The sequence below is a fragment of the Miniopterus schreibersii genome, assembly GCF_964146895.1.
Source record: "Miniopterus schreibersii genome assembly, chromosome: 16".
Classification (NCBI taxonomy): Eukaryota; Metazoa; Chordata; class Mammalia; order Chiroptera; family Miniopteridae; genus Miniopterus; species Miniopterus schreibersii.
Window position 1 is genome coordinate 890,917 of NC_138116.1, and position 27,024 is coordinate 917,940.

Below are 27,024 nucleotides of genomic sequence, written 5' to 3' on the forward strand. Positions count from 1 at the left end.
GGAATGGCTTCCTGGGCCGGGAGTCTAACTTCTGGGCTGCCTCTGCTGTGACATGGGAGCGGGAATCCCAGGGCTTCCCCTGGGGCCGAGTCCTCAGGGGCTGGGAGAGGGCAGAGCTGGTGCCAGGCCCCGCAGGCAGGTCCTGGGAGGGGAGGGAGAGCCTCGCCTTGATCAAAGGGAGCCGTAGCCACAATTGCTGCTTCAGTGTAAGTCCTTGAGACAACTCGTGGCTGAGCCCTCGAGGGTGGCCTAAGGCTGGCCCAGGGGATGCCAAAGCTGTCAGATGGAGGGTGGAGGCTGGTATGGCATGGACACTATCTCGGTGCCAGGGGGTGGCTAGGGGTGCACGGGGCACAGCCCTAGAGCCCACCGGGAGGCCCCTTGGCAGGGTGGGGCTGTGGGACCCAGCTCAGAGGTGAGGATAGACGGGGTGCCGCAGGGGCAGAACTTAGAGTAAGAAATGGTCAGACTCTAAAGGGGACACTCCGGGTTCCGCCATTACAAACGGGGTATCCTGAACCCCGATCCCAGAAGGCCCTTCCACAGTGACCGGCCACCCTTCAGCCCCTAGTGCCGAGGCTTGACGTCCTCTGGCTCGGGGTCTGAGGTGCGGCTGTGGATCGCGTCCATCCCCAAGCATCCCGGGTCCCACAGGCTGGAGGAACACCACCCGTGGGGGCTTGTGAGGAGCACAGGCATCAAGAAGTGCCACCTTGGCAGTGCCACCCTGGCCCGTCCCCCCACAGCCCCGTCCCTGCCCGGCGCGGGCTGAGTCCGGAGAGCCTGGCCAACTGGCCTGGTTTGTGTGCGGAGACACATCTGGAGCAGATGTTTCCTAGATTAGACTCAGCTCCTGGAAGGCTTGAGGAAAGTGGCCGGGGTGGGAGTGGTGGGGGCGGGGCAGAGGCCTGTGTGCGCCGCATGGGGAGCGGTTAGGCCACGCAGCTGTCCCCCTTTAATTGGCTGCTGTTAAATGTTTTACAGGGCCTCGTTTGGTAAACAGAAGTCTGTAAATTCCTCCTTCCCAGACTCCATTTCCCAGGCACGGACCCCCCTGTGACCCCTCGGGAGGTCCGGGCCTCCCGCCCACTCGCCCTCTGGGGGAGCAGGAGGTTCAGCTGGCCCCGGGGTGGGCTCCTTCCTGCCAGCGCCCTTTGGGGGCAGAGTGAGGGCGCTGGCCCTGCTCGCGTTTCCACTTCTGACCCCGAGCGGTGATGTCCGCCAGGAGCGGGGGAGAAATCCACCAGGGGCCACCCCTCTTCCTCCATCATCTGCAGAGGCCCCACCTCGGGGACCCCGGGAGGGGGTTAGGGTTGGGAGATGGAAAAAGAGACGGAGGGGTGTGGGGCAGGGGGGACTTGGGGCGGGACAGGAGAAGAGGGGAGAAGTCCTCCAGCCCAGCCACAGGGAGGCCCTTTCTTTTGCCGACAAGACCGCGCTTTCTGAATTGAGGGAAAAATAGAAAACGACTTTTATGAATCAGAGCAGCTGTTCTGAGATCAGGAGCCAGCAGGCAGGGCCGCTAGGTCCTTAAAGGGGCTCTTTCAGAGAATGGGGCGCATTCCTGGGGAGGGCTCAGGGCAGGGAGAGTACACAGGAGCAGGAGGCTACGGACATGGTGGGGGCTGGACACCCTGGGACCCAGAGCTCCTTAAACTACATGGCTTCTGGGGCAGCAGGGGCCAGAACCCCTTCCCAGGCCTCACTGATAGGTGGCACCTGCAGCCAAGCACCTGCCCTACCGAGGGCCAGGCCCCCCACCCCACCCCACCCCACCCCGAAGTCCTAGAGAACCCGGAGAGCTCAAAGAGGGTCCCAGGTCTGCGTGGATGTCTCCAAGGACGCCCCCCCATTCCGCCCCCACTGCGGAGCTGCCAGGAGACTGAACCCAGTTGCATGACGAGTACAAGACTCAATACTGTCGGTGCCCAGTGGGGAGCAATGAAGTGAGGGCCAGACCCCGGCCTTCAGGTCAGGTCCCTGGGCTCCAGACCACGCTGCTGACCCCTCTCCCCTCCCTGGCCTCTAGGGGCGAAGGCCAGGGGTGCTGGGGAAGTGGGCAGAAAGACAGGGTCAGCAGACAGGGTCTGAAGGACAGAGAGGGCAGGAGGCTGGGCAGGAACAAAGAGGAAATAGATGAGGGGGTTCATCCTGCCACCCCCCCCAGAAGGGAGGGTACCCGGGAGAGGCCTGCTGCAAGCCACTCAGCAGGAGAGGGGGAAGGGGCTGGCACCCTCACATCTGCCCCGTGTCGGAGACCCCTCCAGCCCTCCACACCCCCAGAACCTCTCAGAAGGCTGGAGGGGCAATAACCCCCCCACCCGCCTTCCAGGGACCACCCTCCTGGGAGAGGCTGGGGGCTGCTCTTGGGTCTCTCTGAAGACTGGACACTTCGGGTGCTCCTGGCCAGGTCTGGGGGGACGGGTGCATGGCTAGCCAACCAGAGGACCAGGATGCACTGGCACCTCCCATTGCAGGGTCACCCGGGAGCCCCCCACCCCAGGCCCACAGCTCCACACACTGCAGGCTTAGCAAAGCCTTCTGGGGCATGATGCATGAGGCTCTAACCAAACCCCAGGGTCCTGCCCTGCTAGCTGCCAGCTGCCTCCACACCATGAGGGCAAGGCCCTCTGCAGTGGGTGCCCCCTGTCCCCCCATGCCACCTGGACAATCAGCATTGGCCCCTCCCTGGAGAGTGACCCCCTGGGTAGCCGGGCTGTGCTTTCAAAGTATGGGGGGGATGCCCGGCCAGCGTGGCCCAGCAGCTGAGCATCGATCTATGATCCAGGAGAGATAGTTCGATTCCGGGTCAGGGCACATGCCTGGGTTCAGGGCTCGATCCCCAGTAGGGGGAGTGCAGGAGGCAGCTGATCAATGAACCTCTCACTGATGTTTCTCTCTCTCTCTCCCCCTCTCCCTTCCTCTCTCTGAAATTAATAAAGATATATTAAAAAAAAAAAAAGTGTGGGGAGAGCCAAGGGAGACCCCTTCTCCAGCTGGAGTGGGCTTGGAACCTCAGCCCCTCAGGAGGTCCCACACTCGGCCTTTCGAAGCTGGGGGCTTGGGCTGAAGTGTGTGCTCACGTTGACTCTGGTCTCATTCCATCCACAGAGGTCAGCCCACCTGCGGGGTCCTGGTCCAGGCGCCCGGGCACGCACCCATTCCCCTGCCCCAGGTGCAGGGCCTGGCAGTCTGTCCTGGCCGAGAGGAGCAGCTAAGAGCCGGGGACGGTGCCAGGCTCCCGCGGGCGCCTCTGGAACAAGAGCCCTGGGCAGCCTGCCCAGGATCCGGGCGGCCCGTGGACAGTCCCAGGCTCTTGGCACGCGCTCCGCAGGGAGGAGCAAGGCCTGGGCACAGAGCAGAAACGCCGAGCCGTGAGAATCAAGGCCGGGGAAGGCTGGGACCCTGTGCTGCGGGCCTCAACTGGGGAAATCCCGAAATTTCAGAGTTTGGAGTCAGGAGCAAGCTGGCGTGACCCCCCAAAGCTTTGCTAACATCTCACACAGCAGCCCCGACTGCCAGGGAGCTCTGCCCTGCCCCACCCCACCCCACCCCACCCAGACCTCTGGTCCTGGCTCTCCTGTGGGCTCCAGGCCCCCCAGGGTGAAGCATCGTGGACCTGTGTGTGGGGCGCTGTGGACTTGAGGCCAATGCAGCCCTCTGGCTGTGAGGAAGCCCCTTGCAAGGGGCAGGGGCCTGGGGCCTTGTCCAGCAGTCCTGACGCCCCGCTGCCCACATAACAGTGTTGGTGGGAGCAGTTAGCAAGCAAGGGCCACCCCAGGGCCAGGAATGGGATAAAATGACGTCACCCTGAGTGCCACAGGTGTGCCACTGGCCTGACCTGGAGCCAAGGACTGGACCTGGGGCCCCTGCCTCAGGGCCACCTGCAGCTGCAGGACCCAGGCCGGGTAGGTGGGCCTGGCACAGTGCCCTCTGGTGGGCGCTGGCCCGGGGTAAGCAGGATGGGACCCTAGCAGGGGAGGAGGGCGGGGGCGCAGAGGGGTGGCAGGAAGCTGGGACCCTGAAGAGGAGGCAGGCAGGGTGCGGCAAGGGGCCAAGGGCACAGGCAGGCCTGAGAAGGCTCTGGAGGGATCAGAGGTCCAGACAGGAGGGTCCTCCCTTTAGCTGTGGTGAAAGTAGCCGGGGGGTCTGTGCCCACTGTGTTGAGTTCCAGGGAGCATGGGCCCTTCCCCCTACGCTGTCCCCACATCTCAGAGCAGCCCGCTCGCCCCCCAGCCCATGGGGAGGGGACAGGCAGGCAGGGCTAGGGAGCACCCAGACATTGAGCACCTTCCTCAGGCTGGCGGGCGGAGACTGGGGGCTGATGGTAAGTTGTCCTGTGGGTGGACACTGAGGAAACAGACCAGGAGACGGGGGGACTGGCTGACAGGGTCTGGGGTAAGGGGACTGGGCGAGGGCTGGTGGGGTGAAGAGCTCTGGACAGTTCTGGAACATGAGCTGTTGGGGCCCGGAGAGCTCTGAGGCCACACACAAGTGGTGGCTGCTGGGTGGGACCCCGGTCCCTCACACAGACATGGTCCTGCCACCCACTTGCTCTCAGAAGCCCTGAGGTCTCAGGAGAGACAGAGGGGCAGCTGGTGGGACTCGGGGAAGTTGGGGGGCTGGAAACAGCAGGGGTGCCGATAGCTCTTTGGTGAAGCCGCTGTCCCCACTGGAACCCAGCGGGGCCCTAATGGAGAAGTGGTGGAGGGGAGGGTGTGGCTCCCACAGAGAGCCGGCCAGGCCACGGCTCTCCCTCCAGGTGGCACAAGAGACCAGGAGTAGCTGGGGCTGTGCAGCCCAGCGCTCGGTCCCCACCCCTCTCCAGCTGAGCCCCCAGGAACAGAATCCCCTTTCATCAATCCTGTGGGTGGTCCTAGCCAGACAGCTGGGGGGTGGGGTGCAGTGGAGAGGGAGGGGGCCAGCTCCCTGACAATAGGACCAGCTGTGCTCCGCCCCCGCCCCCAATCCGACCCAGGGGGCAGGCGGGCTGGACATTGGCTCACCCCCACCTGGCCAGTTCCGCCTCCCACCCCCTTCCTAAGCCCCAGAGGGGAACGTATAGCCTCTGGCAGGACCCCTCACTTGGGTAAGCCTGGGGGGCCAGGGACACATAGGTTCTGCCCCTGGCCAGATGTTTGGGAAGCTCCCCCAGCTCTGGGCCACTCCCCTGCACACCAGGGAAGGCTGGATCTGTCAACAGAGAGGCAGTGGCCTCCCCACCCCCCACCCCTGGCCCCCACTTGTTGCCCCATCCTGGCCTCCTTGCCCCACAGTTAAGAACCCCTTCAGAGGCCCAGCCCTGGCCAGGCTCTGGGGCACCTGCCTCCTGCCCCTCCTGGGGCTGGTGAAAGGAATGGGTGGATGAGGGAGAGCCAGGCTCTGAGCAGCCCTCCCGGGCAGCCCACCGTGCCTGCTGGCCCCCACTCTCCAGCCGTGTCGCGTGCCCCCCTCCCCCCAAGACACACGGCAGAGAAACAGGCCCCGGCATGCGGGGATCCAGCTGGCACCCAGTCAAACTAGCAGCCAGGCATGCTGCCAGGGCAGCCAGCCAGCCAGCACTGCCACTCGCCGCCCCGCCCGAGGCTCGCTGGCCTTGACGCTCCAAGCTCTCAGCGAGGCAGCCGGCACCACGTGGCCTGTCGGAGCAAGGATGCAGCAGGCAGGCCAGACGGCAGGGTGCAGGGCAGGGGAACCCCCACAGGAAGGGGATTCCGGGGCAGGGCAGCTGTAATGAAGGCGGAGAAAAGGGGATGGTAGGGGGTAAACTGAGGCGCAGCTGGAGGTGTATGTGGCTGTATGGTCCCCAGGACAGATGCACACTGGCTGACCTCGGGTGGGATCCCACACGCACCTTCAAACCCGTTCCGGAGCCTGGGTGGGCAGCTCCCTGTCTTGCGTCCACCTGAGCTCACCCACCAAGCCCACCACCCAACATGCGTGCTCTCCCCCACTTTACTGTGGGCATAATCCAGGAGCCGCCGGGCAGACGGAGAGGTGACCACTAGCCCTCATGGCCGGTTTGGGGGAGGAACTCGGTGTGGCCCAGCACCGACCCTTCTTCCTGCTCAGGCCGCCTCTGCCTTGGCAGAGGATGCAGGACCGGTGGGGGCAAAACAGGGCGCAGGCCAGGGTGCCACCCCCACGCTGGCCTCCCACCCAGCCAGGCGAACCCCCTTAGGGCTGCGGCTGAGGGCGGTGGGTTGCCCCAAGCCTGCAAACGACTCCGCCAAGGCGGCCGTTGGCTCAGGGGAAGTGAGTGGCTGGAGACTGTCGAGGGCACTGTCTGCAGACCGCCTCCCACCCCACCCTCTCAGCAGCCCCCAGAAGGGCAGGCAGGACCTTTTTCCAGGGCCCCAGGGCAGGTGGTGCTGCCCACAAACCGCCATCCTTGCCAATGAGGTCCCCAAGGGGGGAGAGAGTGGCTCCCACTCCCAGGCCCCTACCAGGGACCACGGCTGCAAGGAGGGGAAACCAAGTCAGCCAGCCTGGTGAGCCTGCGCACCTGCGGCCGGGCCAGAGGGGCAGAGGCCGTTATTTCAGTTGAGGTGGCCCCACGAGGCTGCTGCAGGCCTCCCCTGCCAGCCCCTCCTCTGACACTCGGCCACCTCCTCCCTCCCGCAGACATCCTGGGAGCCAGATGCCGAGGCCCAGCCAGCGGGAGCGGGAGTGTGAGTGACGCAGACAGACGGGGCAGAGGGGCTGGACGAGGGAGGTGGCCCGCTGCACGGTCTCCCCTGGGGAGCGCAGGCTCGGGAAGTGGGCGGCCAGGCGGGTCTGGGTGAGGACCCCTGCACTGCCCACCTGGGTCTCAGGGCCGGCGGCCTCCCCTCCACAGGGGAAGGGAGCCGCTCCTTATCGCCTGCCCAACATGTGTGCTCCGAGTGCAGGGCGCTTAAAGCCCAGATTATTTTAACAACTGTCCCTCACTCGTCACCTGTCCTGTTTGGAAAACAGCCCCTTTCTTGTTGCACAAAGAGAGGTTTCTTTCGCTCCCCAGCAGTGCTGGGCGCTAATCTCCTGCCTGGAGCACGAGCGGCCGAGGCGGAGCGGTGTGTAGGTCCGCGCTCTGCAAACACGCCGCCCGCCGAGCGGCAGTCATTGAGTTACAGAGGTGCCGGTGCCAGGAGCGGAGAGCCCTCTGTGCCCGCTGCCAACTACAATTACCTCTCCGCGTGCCAGCCGCCGCTGAGCTTAACCCTTCCCATGCCACGGGGACTGGGTGGCCGGCGGATACCAGCGACCATGGGCCCAGGGCCACTGCCCATATCACAGCGCCAAGGGACTGAGCAGACAGTGGGGGAGCTGGGGGTGCCCCAGAGTCCTCGAATGGCCTCCAGGGGCTCTTCCGCCTCCAGCCACGTGTATTTGTGAGGCACCTACTTTGTGCGCAGGGCTGCGTCCCACCAGGAGCCTGGGCGGCTGCGAGGGACTCTGTTCCAGGCCAGGCCCTCAGGGTGGCAGCCTCAGAATGATGACAGTTCTCTCCTCCCCAGCCCTCCCTCCCAGCTGGCACATCTGGAGCCCATGCCTCCCTGAGTCTGGGGGTGGGCGCAGCCCGGGGTGGAGGGCGCAGCCCGGCCTGCCCGGCCCAGCTGTGTTCCACATTTCCTCAGCTCCCTGGAGCCCTCCCGGCCCCGCCCCTCCTCTCCATCTCTACCCATCTGCGGTGCACATCTGGCCAGGACCACTGCCTGGCGGGCCCACCCCGTTTCCAACCAATAATTACCTCTCCCACGGGGGCTTCCCCGGCAGGGAGGCAGCCCCTCATCGGAGCCCTTGGCACAGCAGGGGCACCTGTTGCTCACCCCTGGCCGGGGCACCGTGGTGGGTCACTCCGGCTGCTGGGCCTGCCAGGAGCCCAGTGCCCTGACTTACCTTCATGGGAGTGGGAGAACCAGAGCTGGGAGGTGGCGGGGTGGGAGCCGCGGTAGGCCTGCTCCGAGGGGGAAGCTGTGGGGCCGCTGGGGTGCGTGGAGGCCGGGGAGCCCAGGCTGCCAGTGAGGAAACTGCCCATGAAGGAGGAGGCCGGAGAGCTGCCCATCAGGCGGCTGCTGGCTGTGGACACAGGGGCAAGAGTCAGTCTGGGCAGGGACAGCACCCCTCCGAGGAGCCCTCAGCGGGTGACTCTCAGGCCCCAAGCTCCCGTGGGTTTTATCTTCAAATTTCCAAGAAGCCAGGACAGAAGCTGTTCACTCAGACACCTGACAGTCATGCTTAGGGTCTGGAGGCCTCAGTGCCCTCCTGTTGCTGCAAAAGCCTCAGGAATGGCACATCTGTCACTAGCCTGTCACCCACCCCCACCCATCTGTGCCAGGTACTGTTCAGGGCCCATGGGGACAGCCTGTTCCATGGGCAGCCTTCTGGGAGGCAGAGCCCCTGACTCTCCCAGGCTCCTTGGCCCAGCGACCTGCTAGAATGCTCTGCCCACAACTCCAGGAAAGGGCCAGGGGTCAGCAGCGGCCCCCAGAGGCCCGGCCCTGCCCTGCCCTGCGGGCCCAGCAGTCTCGGCCACCGCCTGGATGGCACTTGGGGTCTGGGCTTCCCCCACAGTGGGGCGTTCAACCTTCTCCCCACGTCCTGTTAACTGACTCATCAGGCTGGGGTGCAGGTCCCAGGTGAGCAAGAGGAGAAACTGAGGCAGGGGAAGAGAGAGGATGGGAGGGCCCGGAGGAGGGGAGAAGCCTGAGGGCAGAGGTCTCCGATTTGCTTTTACAGCCCGGGGGGTGCTCAGGGTCCCACCCTGACCAGGCTGGCATGGAGCTGCTGACAGTCGCTTGTCCCAGGACGCTTGTCGCTTCCCCAGCAGACAGCCTCTGTGCCCGCCCACCCCAGCTCTCCATGCCCACCTGCGCCCTTCAGCACTGTGTCCCTTCTCTGCCCAAGGCCAGTGGCCAAGGCCACGCTGAGTGAGCCTGCCTGGGTTTCCATGGAGACCGGCGACTCGCACAGAACATACCCATACACCCAGCGAGAAGAGCGGCCCAGTGCCCGGTGGGTGGTCCCGGCCTGCATGCTCGCCCCCTCGCCACCTCCCCACCCCCGGCGAGCCTGGCTTGGGACCATCCCAGGGACTGAGGAGCGGAGACTTGGGGGCTTGCTGCCTGTGGGGCTGAGTGTAGGGCCTGCCAGGGTGTGTGGGTTTTGGGGCCCGGGAGGCTGCAGGCACTGCCCAAGGTGAGTCAGGGCAGCTGTTTCCCAGCCTGGGAGGCAGGAGAATCTGTGAATTTGTGATGCCTCATGCAGCCTGGCGTGGCCCTGGGAGCTTCCCAGACACACGGTGACTCAGCAGAGAGGCAGGAGCCCAGAGCGGGGAGAGGGAGGGGCTGCCCCGCTGGGGACCCCAGCAGCTTCCCTCCCCCTGGGCTGCGTGAACAGGCCATGCGGATGTCAGGGGCCTCTCCCGGGCACACCGCGGAGGAAGGGTCTGTTGGTACTGGCTGAGGCTGGGGCCAGGGCTGAAGGTATGGGGTGACCTCTGTGGTGGGTGTCAGGCCACAGGCAGACCCTGAGAGGACCCAGGGGCAGGGGGCAAAGAGGCCCAGGAGCCAGGGACTTCCCGGACCGGAGGGCTGGGACTACCATGGGCCGAGGCCAGACCACAGGCACGTCCAGCCAGGGGAGGGGGTGCTGGGCTGGGCAGGGAAGTGTTGGCCTCCGGGGCCGGTGGGTGGAGCAGGGTAGAGAGGAGGGCGGCCCCTGCTGGGTTCCAGGGACCCTGGGGGGGGCATGCCTGTGGGATGAGTGAGGCCTCTTCCTGCCTCGCCCAGGCCAGCCCCAAATCCCCCAGGTCCCCCAGGCCTGCCCGCCCCCACACCCTCCTAGGAAAGTCCCTCATACCCGGCTCCAGGGGACAGTGGGAAGCAACTGAGTCCAAAGACGGGTCTGGATAGAAGATTTCTCCGGAACTCAGCCTGAGAACCCCACACCGTGGGCGCTTCCACACCACGGGGACCGGGGCAGCGGGCCTGGCCTGGCCCCAGGCTGGTCCCATAGGGCCCCCTGGTCCTTGGATCCAGGAAAACCGGGGCTCAGAGACGGCTCCCTCACAGGGTCTTGCACAGCAACCTCTGAAGACCCATCACCCAGGCCCCAAGGGCCACCACCTAGGGCGAGGGCAGGCGGGGAGCAGGCCTGAGGCCGAGTGGGGAGTCTGACCCGACTGAAGCCCTAAACTGGAATATGGAGACTGATTCTGACCTTGGGTGGGGACTCTGGGTGGGGAATATGGGTGCCCTGTTCTGACACCATCCTATGAGGGGCTCCCGCTGCATGGGGGCTTCGGGGCATGGGAGGGAGGGAGAGCTCAGCCAGCCTCAGCCCTGGCTCCATGAAGCAGGGGACACCCCAGTAACAGGCTGTGCTTCTTGCTGTGGCCGGAGACCCCACACCAGCCTGTCCCCTGGCTTAGGCGACCCTCTTGGGGTGCTTCCTTACAGCTGGCTTCTGAGTCCATAGGGAAGGGACCTCGGCTCCGGAATGTGGGGAATGAGGGGGTAGAACAGGGTTGCAGCCCAGCCCCCCCCAGCCCTCTGGCCTCAGTCCTGGGCTCCCCAGACCCAGCCTCCGCTGCCACTAGGCCTCTCCTGACTGTGCGGGTGACCTTCAGGGGTCCCCAGGGGTCCCACCTCAGCCTGGGCCATCACCTGGGGGTCTCCGCATCCTACATTGAAACGTTGAGCCTTGTCACGCAAGTATTACGTCCCTATGTGTTCATTACAAAACGCTCATGGAGTCCACCATGGGAGACTTGTGTGGGTACCCAGGTAGCCTCCCCCTCATGAACCCCAGCCCTCGGTGCTGGTCCTGCCAGGGGCTCTCACTCCCCAACCAGCAGGCCAGCCCTGAGGGTTTGGGCACTGGGCTGGCAGGAAGCCGACCCTCTGAGGCTTCCCCACCCTCCAGCCTAGGCCTGCACAGCTTGGCCCATCACCCTTGCTCTGCAGGGTTCTCAACCGTCCTGGGCTGGCGTTTGGAAGCGGAGAAGGCCCTACAGGCCTCGCCAGGCAGGCACTGCTGTGGGGGGGGTGAGGGAGGAGACTGCTGGCTCCTGACCCCTGGACAGAGCGTCCTGGTTCCCACTGTCACCTCCACTGTTGAGGAGTTTGGTGATGGCACTGTGCCCAGCCAGCAGAGCCATAGCAGACCTGGCTGCCACCTCCCCAGCCCCCGCCCGCCGACCAGTAGCCAGCCCCAGACAGAGCCTGAGCAGAGGCGGCCTGGGCCCAGGCCAGGGCCGGAGCCACATGGCCAAGTCTGGCTGGGAACTGGGCTGCAGGCTTCTTTCCTCTTGGCAGGGTCCTTGCCCATGGAGCGCTGTGGTTACCAGCCTGGGAGGGGACGCTGGGAGCCCCACACAGTCGGGAGGGACAGGGGCTCTCTGGCTGGACCCTGGATCCCGGCACTGTCTGCACTGGGGGCTTTACACACCTCATACCAGTTTGTGGCACCATCACCCCAGGTGGTGGGCCGCCACTCGGCTGACAAAGGAATGGGCCCTCGTTAGTCTGGGCCCCACAGCCCCAAGTGCCCGGGCTGGGGTTTGAAGGAGGTTTGTCCACTGCAAGGCCACCGGTCCCCTCCCGTGTGCGCGGTTAGGGTGGCTGCTCCCTGTGGCTTGTCTACCCGTTCTCGTCACAGGGACACGGCACACACTTAGGATGATCTCGGAAAGGGGCCTGAACGCTGTGTGAGGTGTTGGCAGGCCCGAGGCGGCCCATTCTGCGCTGAGCACCGGCCCCCCGCCACCGCCTGGCCAGCCCAGTCGGGTTTGCAGCCTCAGACACAGGGCTCCGGCCGCAGCTCCAGCACCGCCTGGGCTCTGCCCAGTGCACCGCGGAGGCCTGGCCCGGGCCCCGGGCTGGCTGAGAAAACCGCTCCGGAAGCCAGCCCGCCCGGGAGGCCTGCTGGACACCCCCTGGCAGCCTAGCTTCTCAGGCACGGCCCCCGCTTTGGAGGCCTGTCTGTCCCCACGCCCCAAGGCCCGGAAAACCTCAACCGGGAGACAGGACCCTGGCTGTGGCAGCCACTTCCCTCCTGGCTGCCCCGGCTAGATGCCCTGACAGCCCTCGAATCTCAAGTGACCTCTGAGCCCAGCCTTTGCCCACAGGGTCACTGAGCAGAGTATGGCAACAAGCAGGTGGCAGAGGCGGCCCTACGTGGTCAGGCAGAGCCGAGGGGCGTGGGGTCCTCCTCGGCAGCCTGTGGCCAGGCCCGCCGGCCTCTGCAGGGAGGGCAACAGGTGCTGGGCCGCCTGGAGGAGCGCTGAGGATGCTCCGCCGCAGCCCAGGGGCCTCCGGTCCCACAGCCACCAGGCCGGCCCGCAGGTCTGACCGGGCCCTCCCCGGAGCCCAGCTGAGGCCGCTCCCCCAGCCCCCGCGACCCCAGGCCCAGGGCAGAGGGAGGAGTGGACACGGAGGGACGGAGGGACAGAGGCTCTGCAGTGCGGCGAGAGTGAGTGGGCGGCCGGGCGGCCTCAGAGCGAGCATTTGTTTTGACTTAAGTGAGCCACCGAGGCGGAATCCTCCTTCTCTGGAAACTGAAATGGTTTGTAAAAAAAAAAAAGGCCTCGCCTAGATGGCTGGCGGCCACTCCCGAGAAGCAGCCCCTTCCCAGCCTCTCGCTCCTGCCTCTCGCTTCCGGAGCCCAGCTGACGGGCTGCTGGCACCCGGCTCCCCGCTCTGTGTCTGGCGGTTGCACCCCCCGCTCATGCCAGCTCCCACCCTCCCGCTCACACCTGCTCAGGCTCCCCGCTCTCAGCAGCATCGCATCTCCCTCCCACAGCCCCCTGCACAGCCTGCCCGGGCGCTGGGGACACCTGGGTCCCCCGGAGGCATCCCTGGGTCTCCCCCACAACAGGGGCAGCTGAGACATTGGAAGGGCAGGTGGCCTCCGAGTGCCCTTCTCAGGCTGAGCCAGGCCCTGGAGGGAGCTGGGGGGGGCCCGGGGGGGCAGGATCAATAGCCCAGCACGTTGACCTGGCCCACATCCCTCCAGGAGAGGGAGGGAGAAAGAATGTCCCTGCCACACACCCTGAGTGGACGGAGGTGGAGAGGCCTCCGTCTAGCCTGCGTGGAGGCAGGTGGGCATCCAGCTGTCTGACTGCCCAGGGGGAATCGGAGAACAAGCCCAGGAGGGAGAGACTGCTCTGGGACACCCCCAGGAAACCACAGCATCTGCAGCCCCACTGTGGGTGTGCAGAAGTTTGGAGGCTCGGTTCCCAGATGCCACCCAGGGACGTTCCCGCCAGGCTGGAGCCCATGGGAGTGGAGGCAAGAGCGTGCAGGTGCGGGAGGGCTGTGCGTGGGTGCTCATGGGGTGCGCCTGGGGAACAGGCGGATGTGGGTGTACCGTGGGCAGTGGGCTTGCACACGGGGTATAGAGGTGCACACGTCTGGGGCGCAGGCTCTGAGTCCCCTCACTGGCCTGGACCCTGGGCAGGGCTCCTGGCCTGGGTTCTGTCTGACCCCCTGGTGGCCTGGGAGGGGCTGTCCCGGGTCCTGCCCACCTTCTCCACCCTAAGGGTGGAGGCACGTCCAGGCTCACCCACGGTGGAAGGGACCCCTGCCCTCCAGTGTGCACCAAACTACAGCTCTGAGACCCTGACGGAGCCCCTGCAGCCTGGGAGTTGCCCCTTCCCAGCTCCCCTCCCCCGACCTGCCCAGGTTCCCCCCACAGCAGCCCCACCTCTGGGGTGGAGAAGCCACTGAGATGGACACAACTCCCTCTCTGATCTCCAGCCTTGCCCGGCAGGCTCCTGGGGCCCATGAACCACCCAGGTCTGGGCAGCCCTCAATGTCGGCCCGGCCAGCACCCCTCAGTCTCCCTGGACGCGGGGCCCACCCTGCTTCGAGCCACTGCTCTGCTGTAACGGCCGAGGAGTCCCTGAGACGCCACCCGAGGACTCCAGCCCCGTCCACAGCTCCATGAAGGGGGCTGGACAGGAGAGAAGGGAGGCAGGAAGGGAGGGCAACCACGACGTGGGGGTGGGGTGGGGTGGGGTGGGGTGGGGTGGGGGTCGGTTGGTGAGCCCCTGCCAGCCCCGCCCAGCCTGGGGACCGGGCGGGGCCCCCGCCCGGAAACACGAGCAGGTCCCACAGGAAGCCCCTCCTGGCCATCCCGGGAGAACCTTCCAGAAGCCCTGGCCGGCCCAAGGGCAGCGTCTCTCAGGCCATAATAGGAAAACTCTGTGGCTGCTGAGCCACCGGCCCTGGAACAGGGAGGCAATGATGACAGGGGACGGCCCAACCACCAACAGCCCAGGACTAATAAAAGAAAAGGAAAATCGGATATAAGTCTGGTTCTTATTAAAAGGGTAAATTTAGCCCTTTGGCCGGGGGTGGGGGCGGCCAAGGCTCCCCAGTGGGGCCGCCCTCGGGAGAGTGACTCAGAGGGGCCCTGAGCCAGCTGGGGGGGCGGCTTCCCCTCCCGCCACCCCCTGTTCTTCACCCCTTCCCTCTCTCACTGTCCCGGCCGGCCGGCTGGCTGGCAGCCAGCACCTCCCCCTCCAGGACACTCCTGGGGGTGGGCTCTGGGGGTGGGGAGGTGACCAGGGATGGTCAGCTGCATCCCGTCTAACCCCCCAGCTGGAGGAGGACCCTCCCCTGAAGCAAGGGGCCTCCCTTCCCACCACCTCGAAATAAGCCTGCTGCAGGAGACGCCCTGGCCTGGACCCGGACACCCACACAGGTGCACCTGCACACACACTCTCACACGAATGCACTCACATACGGGCGAGTGCACATGAACTCAGGCACACGAGCACATACATGAACACAGACATGCACGCGAATGCAGGCACACACAAACATGCACACGTATGAACATAGGCACACACACGTAGGCCTGCCCGGTCCCCCTGGTCCCCTCAGAGGGAGAGCCCTCTGGAGGCACCCACCCTGCTCTCTGGCACTCATCCCCTGCACCCAGGTCCCCGTGCTCTCAGGCACCCCATCCCCTGCACCCAGGCTCAAGCTGACCCTGGACGTGCCCCCGTCTCTGTGGTGGGCAGAGAGGAAGTGGGCAGAGAGGACAGGGACACAGGGACCCCATGCCAGGCTGGATGCTCACAGGGTTTGTTCTGGCCTGGCCATGCCAGCCCAGGATGGACCCAATGCAACCAGTTCACAGGCAGGCCTGGTACTGTGGGCAGCAGAGCAGGAGAAACTGGGGTACGGCAGTCAGGGAGACACCAAGGACATGGCCTTCACCCCAAAGCCCCTTGGAAGCTGGGGCCCCGGGCCTGGCCCTGGCAAGGGGCTGGCTCAGGACCACCTCCCATCCTCAGGGGTTTGTCCTGGGAGCGGAGAGACCAGTGGGAAGGACAGAGAAAAGCTGGGGTACCATCTGCATGGGAGGGCCCAGGGCATGGAGAGGAAGGTAAACCGTGGGAGCATGTAAAAGGCGGCAAACACTTCACGGGACATGAGCTGTGACAGGAAGGACAAGGGGGCTGATGAATGGAAAATGCTGTTTATTCCTCAGACTGCACGGCCAGGCAGGGGAAGCTAGGCAGAGGGCCCCGGGGAGCCTAGAGACAGGAAGATGCACCATGACCCCCAGCGTCCTGGTCCAGGGGCCAGGCCCTGGGCCAGCTCCCCACTCCTCACGGGGACCAGGGCCCGGCGGGGCTTCCCAGGGGCTGCCCTGGACCTGCACGAGCTCCGGGGGGGAAGCCCAGGTGAGCCCGGGCACCTGCTGCCCTCACTGGGCAGGCGGCTGGCGAGCAAACGGAGGGAGGAAGCGCTGCCCAGACCAGACGACACAAACATCCCTGACACCCAAGCCGCAGACTGAGCCCTGAGCTCCGTCCAGACGGAAACTCTAACCGGGCTCATTCATTAGACAGACAGTCACCGAGTGTCTGCAGCGTGCAGGGTCACCCACCCTTGCCCTGGCCCGGCCTGGAGTCCAAGGAAGCCGCAGGCCGCGGCACCCTGGCCTCCAACAGTGGCCCTCGGATCTCTCTGTGGACCTCTGGCCTCGCAGCTGTTCTGGGCCAACTCCCTGGCCTGCTGGTGGCACGTCTCCTAGTGGACACCCCCGGGTGGTAAGGTGACCCTGTGGACAGCACTGCCTGGCTGATAGGGGTGGGGAGCAGCGGAGGCAGGTACACATTTGTCTGTCAGGCGGTAGGGCTTTCAGAGGGGGTGGGTCAGAGTGGTGTCACCAGTGAGGAAGCGATGACGGGAGTCAGGAAAGAGGAGGGAGACCAAGCTGGACACGAGGGGACAGAGGCTGAGAGGGAGGGAGTTTCTCACCAGGGGTGTTGCTGGGCCACAGGAGGGAGGCGAGAGTGTGGGGAGGAGAGAGGCCCCAGAGGCCTCCAAGCAGCCAGCAGGGAGTGGACAGGAGGCTACAGAGGGGACCTGGGCGTGGCTGGCATATGGGGGCAGTTACAGTCTCAGGAGGAGCCCAAGTGGGGTGAGCAGGCGTCCTGGCCCCCCCACTACCCCTGAACCCCAGATTCATGCCTGTATATAAGGTGAGACCCCACCCAGACTTGCCTCTGTGAACAGAAAACAGCAAAGGTGAGGGGCCCTCCCTTCGGAAATTGGGTTATAAAATGACGGCATTGCCGCCTTCCTCGCCACCCCATGGAAGGGCCCCAGAGGGAGGAGCCTGCGTCTCCAGCCAGCAAGGGCCTGGGCGTGGGTGAGCTTGGACAGGGTCCCCCACAGCTGAGCCTGGAGGTGCACGCAGCCCCACGACACCTTGCCCTCGATTCCTGCCCGCAGGGACTGTGAGATAATAAACGCCTGTCTGCCGCCTTAAGCTGCTGAACCTGGGGTACCTGTTACCCAGCAGCAGCTAACGGAGACACACAACGGAAGCCGAGGCGGTGTGTGTGAGGGGGGTGTTGTAGCACTTACAGTGGATCCCAGAGCAGACAAGGGGTCTTGCAGGAGATACAGGGAGGACCAGCGGGGAGTCAGCAACTCAGGGAGCAGACCTGCCTTTGCAGACAGGTCAGAAAGCCGGGTGTGTGTGACGACCTCCACCCAGCTCGGCCAGACCTCAGCCTCCTGACCCCCGGGGCACAGACACACAGATGCACCCCGGCCCCTCCCCTAAAACCAGCTTCCCCTTCAAGCCAGGCCCAGGGTGACCTCAGCCCTTGACCACTGCAGGGACAAGCAGACAGGGAGGTCCCTGCAAGGTCCCTGCGCTCTGCTCCCCACCTTTCATTTGGCATTACAGGGTTGTCCACCCTTCGCTCACCCAAGGGCCCTTTGGACTTCATGCTATTGGATTTTACTGAGCATTTATCATCAGACCTGCAGTGGGTGATAAAGGACGGGAGTGGCCTTGTGTGCACCTCCCTAACTTTTCTCAGTTTTATCTGTATCCTCACAGGTTAGGGTTTTAAGACTCGGGGTAAAGATGCACCACCAATTTAATTTAGATTTAATTTTAATATTAATTTAAAATAAATTAAAAGCTTATTTTTAGGAGACCCAAAGGGATGCAGAAAGTCTCAAAAAGGGGGACTGGCTTCAAGCAAACTGCCCATGAGTGACCTGCTATCTGGGGTGGCCGTGGCCCATGGCAGGCTGACAGGACAGGTCAGTGGCCCCACTGGGAGACACCGGAGTCCAGCTCCTCCCCCTTCAGGGACAAAAGGGGTCTGCCATCACCCTCCCACTGAGGTCAGGGGGCGGGCGGAAGCCCTGGTCTTGCCTTTACCACATCTAGGTCCACAACCGGGTTCTGGCTCCACCACCTGCCGGGCCCTATGGGGAGTGATGGGGAGGAGGCCCGTGGGCCAGTGCCACCCTGCATGCAAAGTGCCCGCCTGAGCACACACAGAGGCCACCAGAAGGCCACGCGGGGCAGGGGCAGGGATGTGAGTGCTGTGGGGGTAGAGAGGAGTGACCGAGGTGGAGAGGCAGGGGCAGGGGTCGCAAGGGGACTGGTGGGGAAGGACCTCAATGAGACGTGCAGGCTGGGAGAAGGGTCTGCAAGGCTGAGGGTGTGCGGAGGCCAAGCGACCATCTGAAGCTCTGGGCATGGCGGTGAGGGCTCACCCTGGGGACAGGCGGGTGGAAGGGCCTGAAATCTGAGAGGCCTGAGGGGGACGCGGCCTCCAGCCCACCACCACCTGGGGCCTCCCAGCAGATCTGTGTGGGTTAGGTCAGCAGACAGGCGTGGCTCCAGGGCTGCGGGTGGGGGAAAGGGAGGGGAGGGGAGGGGGGAGGCAGGCAGGCCAGCGCTGACCTCGCCGCCCGTGTTCGGTCAGAATCTGAGCGAGGAAGACAGAGCCAGTGGGGGAGGGGTCACAGTGACCCCTCCCTGGGCCTCCCCAGCCCACCCATCCTCACTGAGCCTCACTCTCATTGGCCTGGACTGACCACAGGCCTGGGCGCTGGTGCCTGACTGGGGTCAGCATCTGGGGGTGTGGGAAAGGGGGAGCAGGGAGGGCTCTGCTCAGGCCCCGTAGGGCACACCCACACAGGGGAAGGCTGGGGGCTGAGCACTAGGAGGAGCCATCCGGGCGGATGGGCGGGGAGAGGAGAAACCCCAGGTGCACTGGCTGCTCAAAGCCGGATCTTCACACTCACACAGATAAATTAAAGATGAAAGGGATGTTCACAAAGGCATTCCTTCCCGAGGAGTCGGGCCTGCTGGTGCCGAGACCGCCCCCGGTTCATCTCAGTGTGTGCTTATAGGCAGCACCACCCCAGGACCCAGCAGCACCCCCAGGGAGAGGATCCCAGGAGGACCCAGGCACCCCCCCCCCAGGCAGGGAGCAGCCCTGCACCTCTCGCCGGGGTCCTGCCCCAAGCTGTCCTCTAGTTCTGCCTCTGACACTGAGGCTCCCTGTGGTCCCCAGAGCCCAGCCGAGCTAGGCCCCTGGCTCACCCAGAGCCTCAGAGCAGGGCTAGTCCCCACCCCCATCCCCATGATGTCAACCCCCCCAGAAACCCTAGCACCCCCAGGAACCCCTACCTCCACACCTAGGCCCCCGGCAGCCACAGCGCACACAGGCAGAGGGTAAGAGACAGTGGGCCAGGTGTAGCTGGACTCCAGCACCCGGGCAGGATCCAGGGCCCAGGTTTCTAGTGCTTTGGTCAGGCTGAGCCTCAAGACCACAGGACTTCAAGACACACAGCACAGAGAGGGGCCGAGGGACTGTGACCCGTGAGCTGCGGCCCACAAGGTTCCCAGTGTCTCTCTCCCTGTCCACGTGGGGACAGGACACAGGAACCTGGAGTGGGTGCTGGGAAAAGGTCAGCCGGAGTTACAGGAGCCAGAGAATGGGTCACATAATGACACTGGAGAGCCAGGGTGGGCAGCTCAGCAGCGCCAAGGCCTGCCCGTGGGTGCCCTGGGTGCGCCACCGAGGGTCACAGGGGACCTGCGGGCCCCACTCCAACAGGTGGCCAGGCGCTGAAGGCCGGAGCAGGTGGCAGGAAGTGTCATAGGCCAGAACACACATTGGGAGTGCTGGGCAGGCGGGCTCTCCCGAGGGTGGCTGCAGTGTGGTTCCTTGAAGGCCAGTGTCGGCAGGAGCGTGCGTGACTGAAGACCTGACCCGCAGTGTGAGCACAAGTGAGCAGGGCAGGACGTGTGTCCTATGGGCATGTGTGAGCTTCGCCGGTGGGCCTACCGCTGGCCCGTGGGGAGGGTGAGGTCTCCAGGGTGGACCTCAGCCCCTGCCACAAAAGGGGCTGCCACGAAGGCTGCCGTGAGATCCTGGGCATCGCCTGACCACACAGCCCCTTCTCCATCCCACCCTGAGCCCCAGCTGTGCCCAGTCTTCCTTCTCACCCCTACCCGGCCTGGCCTGGTCTGTGATGTGATGGGGGCTGTGATGCCTTCTCCACCCTGGGGCTGCCGGTGGAAGTTCAGGAAAGCAAACCCCTGAAGGACAGGCAAAGGGAGTTGGGGGGACCTGCTCTTTCCCGAGAGGAGGCTCTCTTCCTGGTGGGGGCGCCCCAGGAAGGTGCTGCCCGCAGGCCACCCTTGGGGACCCGAGCCTGCTGCTCAGAGGCCTCTATGGGCAGCGTACCAGTTCTCTGCCGTCCCCTCCCCACCATTTCTGGAAATTTCCAGTGGAAAGCCAAGACCCTACACCCGGGAGGGGCTGCCTCACCTGGCCTCTGGCTCCAGGCACATGGTGGTTCCCCTTCCCAGCCTCAAGTCTTTGCATCTAAAGACACTAGACTCTTTGTTGGGGGGCCTGGGGGAGGGGATTGGGGGCGGGGAACCCAGCCCACCTGTTTGTTCCCTACTCCTCCCCCACCCGGGTCATGATGAAAACAAAACAGAAAAAACGTTTCCTGGCTGATCCGATCTGGAACCTGAGCATCTAGACAGCTGCCGTGGCTTCGACTGCCGCCCGGCTGGCTCCTGGCCTGGGCACTGGACGCCTCCCGCCAGGCCCACCCGCTGCAAACCCTTCGCCAACCTCAGAGCAGGGCCGGAGCCCCCAGCACCCCCAGCCTGGAGCCCACGCCCAGTCCCCACCCGTCCCCGTCCTCGGAGGCAGCTGCTCGCGGGGCCACGGGAGGCGGTAATGTTAGACATTACAGCAAACAGGGCGGCCCACTGACAAATAGGCCTGTGTGATCTAAATGGTATATTATCCCATAAAAACGTCAGCGGGCAGAGCGGTGGAGCCGAGGCGGCCCCACGCCCGCGGGCTTCCAGGCCCGGACCTTCCACCGTGCAGCCCGGGCTGCTGGGCATCTCCTCGACATCGGGGCTGCTTTGATGTTTTTCTTTGCCTGTGATACCGTGTCGGGTGGGAGGAAAGTAGCCCCAGAGGTCAGTGGGGACCAGGGAACCCCAGGAAACAAGTCACCCATTTGCCAAACACCCAGGGTGCGAGCTTTGCGTCCAGGGGCCCTGACGTTACAGCGTGTGGCTCGGGTAAAGTGACAGAGGCCTAAGGCAGGCCTTCCGGAGGGCATCTCCGAGGGCAGCCCGGGGAGGCTGGGGGCCGCGGAGGAGTGAGACCAGTCTCTGGACCAGCGAGGGTGAGCCTGGCCTTCCTTCAGAGGGGCCTCTGTCCTGGGGCCTCATTTCTTTTAGGAAGTCACTCAGGATGGGTGCTGGTCCCCACCCATCAATAAGAGGGAGGTACTGCCCTCTGGGGATGTGAGGCCAGGGAGGGGGGCACCCTGAAGGCCATGCAGGATTTTCTCATGGGACTCCCCAGGCAGACACCAGCCCTGATGCCACCCAGGCAGAGCCCCTGCATCCCCTCCACACAGGCTCAGGAGGGGGTGCCCAGGGCCCCTCTGACAAGGCCACTCTGAAGGAGGGCATTGCGATGGGCTGAGATCAGGGGCTCTGGCGGGAATCCCCCGGGACTCTAGCCACACCAGTCACGGCAGCTGCCACAGGGTCCAGCGGGTAAAGGGGCAGCTCCCATCTGTTGGGGCCCGTATTCAGATATTTATGGTAGGGAGGAAGCAAGGGGGGGCCGGGGCCTCTTCCAGGAGGAAGGGCAAGGGGGTGCTGGGGGTGGCCACCAGGCCCCTTCCGCCTGCCTGGAAAGCACTCATTCCCAGTGGCACTGGCTGACCTCCGCCTGGGCTTGGGAATTCCCAGCTCGGGGCTGGTCCCAGGCTCAGGTCCTGGAGCCAGACCAGGGGCATGCTGGGAAGTGTAGTCCTCTGGGAGTTAGGAGGGCCTGCCGGGATTTCCGGGGGCCTTTGGAAAGGCCCTTTGAGAGCGAGGGGCTAACCCCGACCCTAACCCCAGGGTGGAAGTTTTACATTCCTGGGAACGGCTGAACTTAGGCATGTGCTGCCTGAAAGGCCACCAGGCAGCCAGACACTGAGATTCCAGCTTCAGATCACACCCGCAGTGGCTTTTCTGGGGCTCTTATTTTGGTGGGGAGACCTGGGAGGAAAGGCCCAGAGAGGAAAGACCCAGGCTAATGTGCCCCCACTCCTGTCCTCCTCTGTCTGCTGCCCCCGGACACCAGGAGACAGAAGCACCCACCAGGGGCAGGGGCGCAACCTGCGGGCTCTAGAGAGGCTGCAACACGTCCAGGGCTCCGCGTTATTTATGCTCACAGCCCACTCTGATGACATATGTAAGTTGACAGTGAACATCCTATCAACTTGCTGGAGTGTATCTTGATTGTTAAAACACACTCTTAAAGGTGCACCGTCATTTATCAAATTAAAATAGCCGCGCTCTGCCTGTCCTTGCCCACCCCCCTGCAGCCTCCCTCCTCCACCTCCACCTCCTGTGCATCCTGCCCCGGCACCCAGGCCCTGGTACCGCGGAAGCAGACACTGTCCCCGCTTCTAGGGACCCTCGGCTCAGGTGCCACCTCCCCACCCCGCCCCAGGCCAGGGCAAAGCCCGCTAATTGCCAAGAAGTGACAAACGCCAGAAGCCCCACCAATTAAATTTAAACTCATGCAAAGCTCCGTGGCTAGTAAATTATTATTTTTATTAGCTTGAACCAAGTTCCCGTAAGAGAGAAAGTCAACTCGCTCCCATGAATGGCTCTTGTATAATTTATTTAACTCCGAGCTCTTTGCCAAAGCCTGGAATATTTTTAGCTCGTTCCGTTGTTGGATTTGGCTTTTTTATGTGTGTTTCTGAGGGGTATTTTTAGCTTCATCCATGTTATGCTAACAGCCTCCTATGTGTTGTGTCCTGTCTGTGCGGGGTGTTGAACCCTGTCTCGCAGCAGCGCAGGGAGATTTCTAAGAATAACCGGGGAGCGTGGGGGGTGCGGTGTTTTCCAGGGGTGAGGTGCGAGCCACCGGCCACTCCCTGCTTCCCTGGCTAACTTGCCCTGCGTCTCACGTGACCTGGATATCCCTATAGGAAAATCCTTACAGGAATAATCAGACATGGGGGCAGCACAAGCCCCACCGAGAGAAAAAACAACCCACATTCCCAAAACGGCTTTGGCGGGGCAGGCGAGCCAGCCGCAGCCTGGCAGGTCCGGGAGCCGGAGCCGGGCCCGAGCTGGATTCCCGGGCTGGGCGCTGGCGCGGCTTTGAAGTCTGGTTCTGTCACTTACAGAGCAGGATGGGTAGAGGCGTCGGAAAGTAACTCTTCTCACACCTACTTAATGTTGGTAACTGTTGCAGAAACACTCTATGGTGTCACTGAGTTAATGAGGTATTTACGAAAATGTATCTTTTTTCCTTTACAAAAATATATATATATATATATATATCTCGCATGGGAGGGAGGGGAAACCTTTGATGGGGTCTCTTCACACTAGGAAATTCTCTTTTTTCCCCTCTACTGAGTTTTTTTCTTTCTGAGATTGGCGATCGGGGAGCAGGAAGAAGCTGGCAGTTACCCACCAGCAGGGACTAGCCACCCTGTTTACTGCGACGCCCCCGGCCCAGGGCGCCTGGCTTAAGACAGGGCCATTTACACCCCAAAGGATGTGGGAGAAGAGGCGGAGAGAACCCAACTTCAGAAGCCAGGCTGGAATGGCGCCTCCACCTTCCCGGTGCCTCCCTCCGGGGAGACCCAGTGACTCTCAAAGACTCACCCCCCTTGGAGAGTATCCGAGAAGGGTGGGGGATGGGAACGACCGGGAGAGAGGGGGCTGCGGGCTGCCCCCCAGGCCCGGCTGCCTCCTCGCTAAACGTGCTCGGGGAGAGGCGTGATCCCCAGTCGCTCCAGGCAGCAGGGCTGATGGAAAACCTTGGGCTGGTGGTTGTTGATTCCCTCCCCCCCCCCTTAGATTTCACAGCTTTGCCTCCAGACCATCTGTATTAGAAACAAAATCTAACGCTGCACTAAAAATAATGACTCCAAACATTTTAATTGCACCTTTTGGTGACAAGGTTACTGGAACAGCCCTTTACCATAAAACCCTACAGCCCGATGGTAAAGCTACGGGCACTTTCATTTTTAGAGACACAACAGCAGCGGCCCCGGAGCCCAACGTCCCATCAGGGTCCCACTCAAGCTGACATTTTGTAAGCACTGGGTGGGGATGGCGGAGGACAGACGGCCGGTGGCGGTGGGCAGGGACAGAGACCCTAGGCCCAGCCCAGGTGGCCCTGCCAGGGACCAGCAGTCCTTGGAAGCCAGGGGCTCCGTCTCCGGGGCTGGATCCCACTCCCCTGCTCCAGCCAAGCAAATGGGAGGAAGCTTGGAGCAATTTTCCATGCGGGGAGCAGTCGGTGGAGGGAGGGGCCGGGCGGCTGCCGCCGTGGCCTGCAAACCCGAGGCCATCCCATCGTAGAAAGGGGAAGAAAGTCCCCCTAACTGGCCATTTGGAAATCTGCACAGGAGATGTAAGAACAATTTTTAACTTAATCATACTTTTTTTCTTTCTAAACTAGATCACATATAAATACAAACCAAGGCAAAGTGATCGAGGGTATAATTCTTTTTTTTTTTTAAAAAAATGATGTAGCTAAATTTTAGAAACCAATACGATATTCTGGCTTTCACTAATTTTGAAAGGCTTTTTCAGTGGCAGATGTTTCTCCGTGGAAGCCTTCCCGTCACAAATGGGTTGACCGTCTCCAAGCACAATAGGTCTCTCAGGTCCCCCAGGGGGTGGAAATGGGCCTCCAGGAGCAGGGGACACGTGGCCCCCCAGCCCCCCTCCGAGAGTGCCCTGGGGACCTCCAGCGCCCTCTAGAGCACCCTGCCTGTGGGGAAGGCCGTAGGGTCGAGGACACTGCCCAGGCCAGCAGCACCCACCCAATTTCTCCAAACCCTCCACCTCCTATGCTCCAAGAACCACGTGGTCAAACTTGCAAAGAGCAAGACAATGGTTTGGGCCACTGGACCCGGTTCCCACCTGACTCAGTGGTGCCTGCCTGTGGAAACGGGGGCCCAGAGGGGAAATGGCCGCGAACCTGCGCCAGGCCAGGCCACGGGGGCCGGTGTCCTGGGAGGGGGAGCCCGGCCTGGCCGTGCCTAACCCCAGGGGATGGCCCTAGTTTGCCCGCGCACTGCCCGGAAAACCCGGGTGTGGAGGGCTTTCCAGCCCCTTGTTTTCCTGGTGCTGGAACCTGCCAGGCTAGAGGGCAGGGCTGGGGGGCGGGCGGGGGAGATGCAGTCACTCCCTCCCCAGCCCCCAGCCCGAAGGCTCACCCTCGGGCCTCCAGCTCCGGCCTCCAGCAGGAGGGGCCCGCAGGGAAGCTGTGGCATTGTCCCTGCAGCCCCCAGGGACCCCCAGCCCCGGCCCCTCGGGGAGGGCAGCACCTCACAGGCAGGGGCGGGGGAGACCCCACCACGGGGACAGCCCGGACACACATTTTTAAATCACCAATTGCCCAGGCAAGTACTTTTCCCCTTTTGAGTTATAAACCTGGGAGAGAGCACGAGGAACAGCACCGAAGAAAAGACGGGGCGGCCTCGGGGACGCTCCCCGGCCGGGGACAGGAACCCCGGCCTGGCCCCACGGAGCTGGTCCCAGGGCCTGAGGCCAGGCCGGCCCCTCGGCTCCCCCCTAACTTTTTGAATCTCCTCAGGCTATAGATGCTAAAAGCCCGCTGGTCATTAAGCAATGTCTCGCTTTTTCTTTCTTTTCTTCTTTCTTTTTAGGAAATGTACGTTTTTCTTTCTGACTGCCCTTCCTTCTGACGGTTCCCCTTCTCGCCCGGCTCTGCCATCCGTTTTAATCCACACACTAATTGTAATCCCATTAAAGCAGATATAATTTTATTAGCATTCACAGTTCATCAAGCTAGCAGTAATAACTGTTACCGCCAAATTAACAACAACAAAAAAGAGGCAAACATTTCTGACGTTTAAGAACAAACTGTAACCGAAAACAAGCCAACCTTCCCGGGTGACCATGGGGTCCCCACGCGCTTTCTGCGAACGCGGCGGGGCTGGCCAGTGACCCCCGGGATCTCGGGGAGGCGGCTGCCCCCTGGCCACCCTGCGCCTGGCCGCCCTGCTCCCCTGACCTGGCTCCACCGTAAAGTCACCGCCACCCCCGGGAGGGACGGCGCTGGGGGCCCGGCTCAGCCCCGTCCCCGGGGAGGGGTCCGGAGAGAACCGGAGCGAGGGCCGCGCCGCGCGCTCCTCCCGCGGCCGCCGGGGCGCACTCGGCTGCACCGAAATCCCGCCGCGCTCCCCCCGGCCGCGCCGGGCCCGGCTTCAGCTGGATACCAGAGGCACTTGTTAAAGCAAAAGCATCCCCTGCAAACCCATTCTCGCCCTGACACTTCAAGGCTTTATATAGAAACAGGATTTGCTCGTCTGACACCGGCAGTCCCTATTAACGCTCGCCCCGCGCGCACCGCCCTAATCCGCGAGGCCGCCGCGCGCCCCGCGCCCCCCCCCAGTCACAACAGCCGTTTGTTCCCCGCAGAAAGTGCCCCGTTGTCCCAGCCCAGGAATGTCTTAAGGATGTGAATGCAGAAGGGAGGTTTCCGCGGAACTGAGCTCTGCAGAGAGCGGTGGGGGAGGGCGGCGGGAGGGGGGAGCCTGCCCCTTTCAGCGGGCCCGGGGCTGCGCCGCGAGAGGGGACCCCCGGGAAGGCCGCTCGGCCCCGCGACCGCCCGTCTGCAGGGCCGCGGGCAGCCAGGGAAATGAAAGCGAAGGCTTCTCGGCCAACGCTCGGAGGAGAGGAGGGCGACCCCGGAGCGTGCCCACCCCGCGGGCCCCGCGCCCGGCCCGGCCCGGCCGGCCGGCACTGACCTGTGTGCGAAGCCATGGGCAGCGGCGACGGGAAGTACTTTCCGGGCTGGAAGTGCGCCCCGGGCTGCGCGGCGGGCCCGGCGGGGGCCAGGCGAGCGGCGGCCGCGGCGCTGCGGTGGCCCAGGCTCCCGCGCTCCGAGAGCAGATGCGGCGGCGGCGCGAAGTCGCGGCCATCCATGCCGGGCCCCGGCCCCGGCCCCGGCCCCAGCCCGCCGCCTCTCCGGAGCAGCGCGGCCGGGGCCCGGGGGCGACTCGGCGCGCGGGGGACGCGCGGGCGGCGCGGGGGAGGCGGCGTCCGGGTCACCGGCGGCGGCGGGGCCGGTCAGCACGCCGGCGGACAGGGCTCCTCGGCGGGCGGCCGCGCGCCCAGCCGGCGGCCGCCGTGCGGATCCATAGTCTGCGGAGGCAAGCAGAGGACACT

At 64.0% G+C, this 27,024-nt stretch overlaps 1 protein-coding gene across 2 annotated transcripts in view; it reads right to left on the reverse strand.

The window, feature by feature from the left end:
- The window catches only part of BAHCC1 (BAH domain and coiled-coil containing 1), a gene marked incomplete at its 5' end in the record, with an annotated part of 50,183 nt that extends 23,402 nt beyond the window's left edge, over positions 1-26,781 (reverse strand). For both annotated transcript variants that reach the window (XM_081116173.1, XM_081116172.1), the window contains 2 exons: positions 7,879-8,058; positions 26,604-26,781. In XM_081116173.1, coding sequence (XP_080972299.1) covers positions 7,879-8,058; positions 26,604-26,781 — 358 coding nt within the window. The remainder of the gene's footprint in view (positions 1-7,878; positions 8,059-26,603) is intronic.
- Positions 26,782-27,024: the final 243 nt, after the last annotated feature.